Genomic DNA, 10,743 nt, shown 5'->3' with positions numbered 1-10,743 from the left:
TAGGCAAGTTACTTAACCTCTCTCTACTCAATTTCCACATCTGTAAAATGGTAATAATGATAGCACCTATTTCTATGCTTCTCTCCTAGCTTCTGGTGATGGCTGACAATCCTTGGCCTTTCTTGGCTTGTAGATGCGTCACTCAAATCTCTGGCTCCTTCACTCAGATCTCTGCCTCCTTCTCCACATGGTGCTCTTCTGTGTGTTTCTGTTTTCTCTGTTCACATGGGCACTCATCATATTGGATTAAGGATCCACCCTAATGACCTCATCTTAATTGATTACATCTGCATTCACTGTACCTTGGGTTAGGACTCCAACTTACCTTTTGGGGTGACACAACCCAGAACATGTAGAAAAATTGGAAAAATAATAAATACCCATATGACCACCACTGGACTCAGTAATTGTTAATATTTTGCCACTTTTTCTTCATGTATCCCCTAAGATTAAAGTTATTCTTCTGCCTAACCACACTGCTATTGTTGTGCCAGTAAAATTAACAATAATTCCCTATTATCAACTAATATACAATTGCAGTAGATTGCACTATTGTTCAAAATTACTCACTTTTTACTTCCCTGTGGGAAGACAATACATCCCTGCCCTATAATCTTTGCAGTTGACTATATTGTAAAACTGTTTTAGCAAACATAATGTGAGCAGCAAGATGTACCCTGTAGTGCAGAAGCCATTTGAATCATTGCCTGGGTTTTGGAATGAGAAGACACATAGTTCAGAACATCTGCCAGGAGCATAGCAGTAGCCAGCTAGGAGCCTATGAATGACTTGAGCAAGAAATAAATATTTATTTTGTAAGCACTAAAATTTAGAGCTGTTTGTAATTGCAGGTTTTCCTGGTGCATTTAGAGCTAATTTTAATATTTTTAGGGCCAGTATGCATTCCAGATTTTCACATTGTATTTGGTTTTTATGTCTCTTAAATCCCTTTTATTATGGAACAGTGTCCTACCTTTTCCCATCCTTCCTTCATTTCACTTTTTTTTATTCTTAATGAAATTTATCTTTTTAAGTCAGGTTAGTAATCTTATAAAAGACCTCACACTGTGAATTTGTGTGATTATTTCCTGTTGGTGTTTTTTAACTTTTCCCTCTAAGTACTTCCTGATCTTGGTTGCAAATTGACATCACCTTGGAATATTATTTTATCAGTGTGTGTAGTATATCCATACCACAAATGGCAGCCATCATGTCCTTTGATGCTCACATTAACTTTAGAGGGAAGCAAGGGAGGAATTGGTGTCTCCACGTAACAAAGGGATCTGAGAGAAAAGTAACTTATGTTAGGTCACCTAGTAAGTGGCAGAGCCAGGGCATAAATCCATGACATTCCCATCCTGCCTTTATTCCTGTTGTTTTGAAGTAGTTTGAGAGAGATAGATATAGATGTAGATATATGTATCTCTCTATCCCTGATTGGATATACAAGCAACTAGTAACAGCGATTGTCTGAAGTACAGAGTTAGGAGTCAGCGAGAGACTTTTCATCATATATTCTTTTATATTATTTGAATAATTTTCGTGAGGGTAAAAAAAATAAGTAGGTACTGAATTCAAAAGAGCTTTATAAATCATAAAGCACCATTAAAATACTAGGGTTTAATGTTACTATTATCTACCAGCAAAAAGAAATAAAAAATTGGGTGTTTGTGAAAAAGTTGAGTAAATTAATTTGGTACGTCCATGTGTTCGAATAAGAGTCCATTTTTCTTTTTAAAATCGGCCTTCGGAATATTTAATAACATTGGAAAGTGCTCAAGGTAAGTGGAAAAATATACAAATTACATAGGTGTATGATTACAATTTTATGTGTTCCCTGTGTAAACATAGATACACAAAGAGAAAAGAGACTGGAAGGAACCATCCACAATGCTTCTAAAGGAGAGGGGTGATAGGAAGTATTTTCTTATATTTTTCGGTATATTCCACATTTTCTTCTTTAGGAAGAAAAAAAATCACAACTAAACTTTCAAACTTGGTTAGAAAGGAATTTTTTTATAACTTCGTAGGCTGACTTGCTGCACGACGGGAGGAGAAAAGCGAAAAATCGTGTGTAGAGCGAAAGGAAAATTGTAACCCTCCTTCCACCCTCGGAAGTGGATTAAGGACTACAAGGAGAGTCGAGAGAGATGCCGGCCTCCACTATGGCTAGAGCGGCCACTAAGAGACAGCGGAACTTCCGGGGCGGGGCTCTGTTGGTCGTTCACCTTCCGCGGGGCGAATGTGGCCCTCTTGCAACGTTAAAGTTCGCGATTTCTGGGCCGGTACTTCCGTCACTCTGAGACGGTGTTTGAAGGTGGGGGCTACTATGGCAAAGAGCAAATTCGAGTACGTGCGGAACTTCGAGGCTGACGACACCTGCCTGGCCCACTGCTGGGTGGTGGTGCGGCTGGACGGCAGGAATTTCCATCGGTGAGTGATTGCGGCTCGCGGCCACATGTTGCGCCCGCGCTTTCTGGGACTCAGACACCGCTCACCGCCTCGCTCACGGTTACCGGATAACGCGGCAGCCAATGAGCGCGCGGCACTGAGCATCACCCGACGTGCTGGCTACTACGTGCCTGAACGCCAGCTGGTTTGAGTAGTTAAACTGAGGCCGAGTGCGCGCGTGGTGAGCCGCCGGCCTGCGTGCCGGTGAGCAGAGACCTGTTAGCAAGCCGTGATGGAAAACGTCACTCCCTGGTGCAGTATTTCATCTCTAGCCAAATGCTTGGCTATTTCGTTAGCTGTCTTTGAGGGCCGACTGTTCAGAGGCCTCTTTAGGTCTTGCTGTGGGCAATACTTTACAGTATGTTTTTGTTTCATTATTAGTAACTGCATCGACTGGACTCGAGGAAACGAGTCAGAAAAAAGGGAGAAGTGTAACACAAATATGGGAATTTAATTCTTAAAAGTGTTATTTTAATAATGGTTATTATAACTAACATTTATTGAGCACTTCCAAGGAGCTAGGCGTAGTTACATTTTTTACCTCTCTAATCTTCAGAACAGCCCTATGAAGTAAGTATACTTTTATCTCCACTTGACAGAAAAGGGAATGGAGACTTAGCATTTATACCCCTTTTCCTCAGGGCAGGAAAAAACTAGAGTTCTTAAGGAAATGAGTCAGGTTGTGGCTAGTAGACTCACAGCACTTTACATATCTTCATCTGTATGCAGTCTTTTTGATATCTGGTGTTAAGGACAAACTCTCTTCCATTCATGCCCGTTTCCCTCTTCTCTTCCCTCTGTGAAGGTTTGCTGAGAAACACAACTTTGCAAAACCTAATGACAGCCGTGCTCTCCACCTAATGACCAAATGTGCCCAGACTGTAATGAAAGAACTGGAGGATATTGTGATTGCATATGGACAGAGTGATGAGTACAGCTTTGTGTTCAAGCGGAAAAGCAATTGGTTTAAAAGAAGAGCGAGGTAATTCCATGGCCTAGCTCCTTCAGAATATTTCCTACCAGCCTTTGCTTTTGCTCTTTTTAATTTCTGACTTACAGACTGCAGATAGAGTCTGCAGTATTTGCAACTGCAGAATGTCTATTTTCTGTTTAGACTGTTGTACTTCGTCTGATATTTGAACATTACATACGCCTCTTTATGTTTCTTTCCCCTCCATTCCTCATCACCTTAGCTTCTAGATAGATCTGGCACTTAATATTAAGACTAGAAACAGAGACCATTAGAATATTATAATATTAATGATTCATAGGTTGGCTCTAGCCAGTGACAGCCTATATGTGCATTACAGTATTGTTTACATTTTTAATTGAGGATCTCAAAATAGACAAATTAGATTTTTCATTTGGCAGTATATTGAAACTCTCACAGAAAACAAAGCATATAATGAATTGGTATGTTTTTAAAACAATGGTTCCCTTCCTTCCAAGACTAAAAGAACCCAAAAACCTCTTGAACCAGAAATTCACATCACATCCTACAGAGAAAAATTTGGCATTAGTAAGTTACTGATAGGACTGGAGAGGGGCAGGCTGCTTAGTTTTTCTTGGCCCAACACATTTTATCTCTTGGCTTGCTGAATAGTTTGTGTAATCACTCTGTTGCACCCGCAGGTCCTGTCATGGTTTTGAATTAATATCATGCATTTTCTCTTTTCTTGCTCCACCCAATGTGCCTTACTTTTGCAAGTAAGTTCATGACTCACGTGGCTTCCCAGTTCGCCTCCAGCTATGTGTTTTATTGGCGAGATTACTTTGAGGACCAGCCCCTTCTGTATCCCCCAGGCTTTGACGGAAGAGTCATAGTGTATCCTAGCAACCAGACCTTAAAGGACTACCTCAGTTGGCGGCAAGCAGATTGTAAGTAAAACCAAATAAACAGATGTAGTTAAAACCACCAATTCCATACATTAGAGGTGGTGATTTGGTTCAGTTTTGGTGCATGTGTATTTTGTTCAGAATGCAATATTTCAGGTTTTTTTAATTAGTTGAAAACAATCGAACAGTTGGGAAATTTATGTAAATACTTCCTTTTTCCAGTTTTTTTGGGAAAATCAGAAGACCTGGCAATACTAGGTCATCATTCAGACTTAGTATTGGACATAACCTGTGCTGGGCAGTGACTCCTGTCTTCACACACACACACAGAAGCCAATGTGTCATAGTCTCTACCATTCTCTCTCGTTCTCCAGGGGTCATCTACTCTGCTTTATGCTTTTATATTCATGGTGGCCTCAGTGGGTGATTTGAGTTTTGACCCCTGCCTTACATGACTATGGCGACATGTTTGTGAGACTTACTCATTTGGTATATCTTGCTTTTCCCAGAAGAAGAACTGGGAAAGTGCTAGGAATAATCTAAATCAAATAACTTTGGAAGTACTCCCAAGTGTAATTTTCAAGTTAACCAGTTTACGTAAAGCATAACTGAAATGACAGAATAAAACTTTTAGGAAATAAGTTTGTTTATACTTAACCACTCCCCCCCCCCCCCCATGTTCCCAGTGTATGGTTCTGGGTACACCACTAAATGTCTCTGTGATCTCTCTACTTAAGAGGGGTAGAGTTCTAATATTCTTTGAAGTGCAAATATTGAATAAAGATTATGTATGTATAAACAGTGCTTTTCTGTTCTCACAGGTCACATCAATAATCTGTATAATACAGTTTTCTGGGCACTTGTACAACAGTCTGGACTAACACCAGTACAAGCCCAAGAGAGATTACAGGTATAAGATCTTACTGCATTAATACTTAGCTGGGGGTGGTTTTCTATACTCTCCCATGGCATTTTGCATTCTTTTAAAGCTCTCTTTGCTGCTTTGTTTTGAGAGGATAAAAATACTAGTAGCAGCTCTGCTGCTTGCTTGCTCTGTGACTGTGGGTAAGTTACTGTCTCTCCCTGGGACTTAGTGTCCTCAGTTGGAAAATGGAATTAGTGATACTGGCTCTACCTTCCCACATGGTAATGCTTGGCCGGGGCTGCCTATCGGTTGCCTTCTTTAGATGGGGCATGTGCTCTTCTTTTTCATCAGTCCCACTTGGCCTCTTCATCATTGCCATTCTCTGCTGGGTGTGTGCATCGGTAAGAGTAGAGGCTCTGGGAATGCAATAATTGTACTCAGGGACTTCTGTTTAATTTTATCTTCTCTGCCTTAGTTCTTTTTTTTTTTTTTTTAAGATTTATTTATTTGTGAGAGAGAGAAAGAGAGAAAGTGTGAGCAAGCAGGGTGAGGGGCAGACAGAATCTTGAGCAGACTCCCTGACGAGCAGGGAGCCTGATGTGGGGCTCAGTCCCAGGACCCTGAGATCATGACCTGAGCCAAAATCAAGAGTCCCTTAACTGAGCCACCCAGGTGAAACAAGAAATAATAGTTCCCACCTCATAAGTTTATGGTGATAATTAAGTGGCGTGATGCATGATGTATGTAAAACACATAGCATAGTACAAAGCACATTGTAAGTACTTTAATAAACACTGGCTTTCATCATTAGATGACAGCGCTGCTTGTAGGATGACTAACTCTGAAATGAGGTGTTGTGTTGTAACGGCTCCTAACTCAGTGCCTGGTACGTTGTAATTACATGATAAATGGTTGTCATTAACGATGATGATGAGGATTTACAGATACCATTAATAGGAATACTGGTAGATTTATCCAGAGTTTGGAAGAGCCGAGTTTAGATTTTGGTTTTTCTTAGAAGAATAAAAGCAATCTTTAGCCTTAGGCAATTTATATAATTTTTCTAAGCTTCAGAGTTCTGTTCTTTCAAATGGAGATGGTAGTGAGGGTCAACTAAGATAACATAGTGTATGTGGTACAGAACAGGTGCTCTTACTGCTAGTTCCTGTCACCCTGTCACAGTTGTGATTTTTGAAGCCAGTTGTTTGCTACAGAAGACAATTTTTTGAATTTATACATCTAAATAAGATTTAAACAGCTCTTACAATGCAGATTCATTAGTATCTATAAGAGGTTTGATAAAACCCTTCCACTTTTTGATTTGTTTGTGGAAATTTAGATAAAGGGTGGAATGGATAGGTAGCGTTAGGGCAGAGAGCAGACATGAAAATCTGTTTTTGTCTATTTTCTCAGGGAACTCTTGCAGCAGACAAGAATGAGATTTTGTTTTCCGAATTCAACATCAACTACAATAATGAGCCTCTGATGTATAGGAAAGGGACTGTGTTGATATGGCAAAAGGTAATGCTGTTTTGTGCAAAGAAAAGTGGAGGTCAGAAAGACCAAAGCCTGTGCCCATCCCAAGCTTTGTCTGGCCTACCACATGTGTGCAGATGGGATTCCAGTCACTAACAGGAATTAGATCTTTTTAAAAATGAAATGCTATATATTATTTTGGATGCTGCTTTTGTCAGCGCTAATTTTGTCAGTTTGCTAGTGATCTTTGTGGTCTAAGTGGCATCACAGATTTTAGAATTAGTACACTTATTTTTCTGGGTCCTAAGCTCTCCAAAATAAAACCCTATAAAGGGGTACACTGCAGATAGAAGGATTTTTGCATTCAAAGAACATTTCTTCCACACTGGATAGTATCATTAAATAGCCCATCCATCCCATGACAACTATAATATGAGGCAGTAAAAGATGTTGTATATGAGGATTCTGTCACTTGCAGAATATTCTGGAGAGTCCCCGGATATTCATACTTAACAAATATTCTGTAATAAGTCTGTACATTTACCTAAATTCTTATTTCCACCAATATTTTCCCTCTGTACCAGCTTCTGAGCATAATGATTTCTCTAAATTTATCTCCTTCCATGTAAAGTAGTTTTTCTTTTTAATGAATGTTTTCAGGTGTTAAATGGTGCCTTAAGAATTAGTCATCCCACTGGCAGCTTCAGCTTATTAGTATTTTTAAAGCACATTTGCTTTTTAGCACAGGCTTGGATACTTCTTCATACAGATGAGAGAGCAGAAATACCTTTAATTCTAAAGTTATTGCTAATAAGGAACATGGAATCACTCCTTTGTTCCTAAGATCTCCTTTCAGAATATAGCAACATAACTTTTTAGAAGTTTTTAATTGTAAACAAATTCATAGATGTTGAGATATGTATACCTGTATATCTACCTGACAAATATATATCACTCAGGAGTAAATAAAGTAAAAGTAAACTTCCCTCATATCCCCCTCTTCTCTCCCAAACCCAGTTAACAGTGTCAATATTTTAACTTTTACCTATAGGTGGGTGAAGTCACAACAAAAGAAGTTACACTGCCAGCAGAAATGGAAGGAAAAAAGATGGCAGTGACCCGAACCAGGACAAAGCCGGTGCCTTTATATTGCGATATAATCGGGGATGCTTTTTGGAAGGAACATCCAGAGATCCTAGATGAAGACAGCTGATGCTTTGCTTTTTATCCCTGGCATGCTTAACCATGCAAAACCCCCTAAGTCTCCTGGCCTTAGGTGCCCTGGGATCCCTACTACCAAGAACAGTGTGCCAATAGTGACACATGACTGGTTCGAAAGGGAACAGGGAAAGAAGGGATGGATAGGGGTGGTTATCTTGTTCTGCTTTAAGAAGAACTTTTTTTTTTACAATGTTGGAACATGGTTCCTTCTGTAGAAGTGCATTTTTTTTTTAATCGTGGTGCTATTTTTATAAAGCAAGAACTATTTTATGCCTTGCAGAATGAATCATTTTTAGATTGTGGCATAAGTCTTATAAAAACTTGTCAAGCTTTTTCCACCTATGATAGAACATGAATCCAAACTTTACTCTCAACCACCTGTTCTTAACTACAAAATCCACTAACCTTGAAAATCTCACCTTTCCTACCCGTGTACTTTGACCTGGAGATAAATAATAGGTTGGTGGCTGCACAAAGCCTCTGAATTCAGGAATTCCAGGGAGAATCCGGGTTTTGTGCTAGTTTCCAAGTTGGCATCTTTGGCTGAACAAATTTGTAGTTTGGAAGTCCTTGTGTAAACATTCCATAGATTGATTTTGTGGAGTTGTCAGCATGATCATTGTCTCACCAAGGGTATTTTCAAGGCCACTTACCTCTTTCTAAAAAGAAAGAGAATTATGTGTATATGAGAAAAAGAAAGTGTGAGGATGAATGAATAATGAGGAAAAAACATTGATTCCGTGTCCTCTAAATACTTGTTTTAAAAGGTACCTTCCTGCTGGACTTCCTGAAAAGGATTCTCAGGTAGCCTCTATGTAATCAGAACACTGACATTTGAATTAGCAGAGTGGTCAACACTCCCCTTGGGGTCACAACTGGCAGGTGTCCTGGACACCTAATAGTTCCACCTGCTGATGGGCCAGTGTAGATGGGGGAGGAGCAGCAGAGAATGGCAGCAGTAATGGCACATTGCCAAGTTGCTGGCCTCTGAAGCCAGGGGTCCCCCCTCTGAAGTGAGGATAGGTGGTGAGAGAACTCACGTTGCCTGTTGTCCTCGTTTCATATTTCAGAGGAAGATTATTTGGCTCTATTAAGAATTATTTAAGGGGCGCATGGATAGCTCAGTCAGTTAAGCATCTGCCTTCAGCTCAGGTCATGATCTCAAGGTCCTGGGATCGAGTCCCGAGTCAGGCTCCCTGCTCAGCGGGGAACCTGCTTCTTCCTCTCTGCCTCCTGCTCTCCCTGCTTGTGCTCTCTCTCTGACAAATAAAATCTTTAAAAAAAAGAACTAATTGAGCGGCAGCCTACACTTTAGTGCCTGGCCTTGCATTACAGAATTTACAGCCACAAAGAAAATGTATTTTTGAAGGCAACGGCTGGTCTCCTCCTTCACTAATTGATACCTCATCTGTCAGAATCATTTTTTTCCCTTCCTGTTCTTACTACACAGGAAGAGAGAATTTGGTACTTGTTTGGTAATTGATAAAATCTCTGGGAAAGAAAAAAGGTTTCAACACCCTTTGCGTAGTTTTTCATTTATTTTTCTCATACAAATACAGTATATGAATCCAACTTTTATATATATGTGTCTTTACATAAGCCAGGATAAATGTACCTTCATCACAGCAGTGATTCACAGACTTCTGCATACAAAAATGTACTTGGAATGCTTGTTTTAAGTGCTATTCCAGCCTCCACCTCTCCCCCTGTGAAGATCTGAGGTTTGCTAATCGGATTTTTAACCAAAAAGGCTTCTGCTGCCTATGGTGGGTGATACATGGCACTTTGGGCATCATGGCCCTCAGTATACTACGATAGGCCACATGAGGCAATAAGGTAATGTAGCTCCTGACTGGCCAGTGTAACATAATGGTAAGTAAATGGATAGCATTATATGTCAAAATTTATATAAATTATATCTATATAGGTATCAATTATATAGATAAATTTAAACATAGGCATTAAAGTACAGACTTTCAGGACAAAACCACCCAAAGAAATGTGCTTCCTGTGGGTGCTGTAATACTACCAAGGCTCAATTTTGTCATAAGATAGGGGGACGAACACTTAGTCATTGAACTAGCAGCAGTTTGCAGCTTTGTTTATTGTTTGGGCAGAAGTTTTGAGCAAAGCAATAGATGTTTAATAGTCCTACCATAACTAAACCCGTAGTGCTCTTAGGAACCCCTTTTGATGGCTTTTCTTTGTTGCAGCATGTGTTTCCAGTGTTTCACAGTTGTGTATTAATTTTCGTCTTGCTTTCTAAGGTAGAGAATAGCATTTTCTTGGGCTTTCCAAAGCTTAAAGAAGTGTCAAAACAAGAAAGAGCTAGTATAGAATTAACACTAGTTGATAGTTTGGGAGAGTGGTGGCAAGGAAGGTGATTTGTATGACTTGTAGGTAACTGGAAACATCTTGGCTGTGCTGGATTGGGGGTAATATCTGGCCTTCTGTATAGACTTTCATTTTAATATCAAAAAGCAAAAATGTTTTGCTGAAGATGCTGTGTTCATGCTAAAAAATAAGTGGTACAACCAGGTCTTGTAAATCTTCATCATCCTGGCTTCCAAGAGCTGTTTTCCTAGTTTCCTCCACTTGCCTAAGCAGTGCTCGGAAAATCAGTGATACAGTGAATTTTCTTTAATACTAAGGTCGTTGTGGTATTAATGCAAATTACTTTTTGCATAGGGTGTCGGAAATGGAGGACTGGGATCCAACCATCCTTCATTGTCTACTTAACCAATACTAGCTAACATAGTTTCATTGTCTACTTAACCAATACTAACTAGCTAATAGAGCATTTATATGCTCTCTATGCAGTATCTCTTCATTCTTAGGAGAATTCTGTAGGTTAGGTAGTATTTCTATCACATTTCAGGTGATAATGTAAAGAC

General features: G+C 39.7%; 1 protein-coding gene across 5 annotated transcripts; it reads left to right on the top strand.

Annotated features, from left to right (window-relative positions):
- Positions 1-2,207: 2,207 nt before the first annotated feature.
- On the top strand, positions 2,208-9,497 carry THG1L (tRNA-histidine guanylyltransferase 1 like). 5 transcript variants are annotated; one of them, XM_025867135.2, is made up of 6 exons: positions 2,209-2,433; positions 3,257-3,433; positions 4,160-4,329; positions 5,109-5,197; positions 6,566-6,673; positions 7,680-9,476. In XM_025867135.2, the coding sequence occupies exons 1-6, from the start codon at positions 2,243-2,245 to the stop codon at positions 7,839-7,841; spliced, it is 897 nt and encodes a 298-aa protein (XP_025722920.1). In that variant the 5' UTR covers positions 2,209-2,242; the 3' UTR covers positions 7,842-9,476. The 5 variants fall into 5 exon arrangements, with proteins under 5 accessions (XP_025722921.1, XP_025722920.1, XP_073746615.1 ...); XM_073890514.1 differs by having other exon boundaries at positions 2,300-2,433; positions 4,255-4,329; positions 7,680-9,495; XM_025867137.2 differs by lacking the exon at positions 2,209-2,433 and adding an exon at positions 2,647-2,703 and having other exon boundaries at positions 7,680-9,480.
- The last annotated feature ends 1,246 nt before the right edge of the window (positions 9,498-10,743 follow it).

The sequence above is a fragment of the Callorhinus ursinus genome, unplaced genomic scaffold (assembly GCF_003265705.2).
Source record: "Callorhinus ursinus isolate GAN/ISIS: 27379988/994484 unplaced genomic scaffold, GSC_fseal_2.0 scaffold3, whole genome shotgun sequence".
Taxonomy (NCBI): domain Eukaryota; kingdom Metazoa; phylum Chordata; class Mammalia; order Carnivora; family Otariidae; genus Callorhinus; species Callorhinus ursinus.
This window is presented reverse-complemented; position numbering and strand designations above follow the sequence as displayed.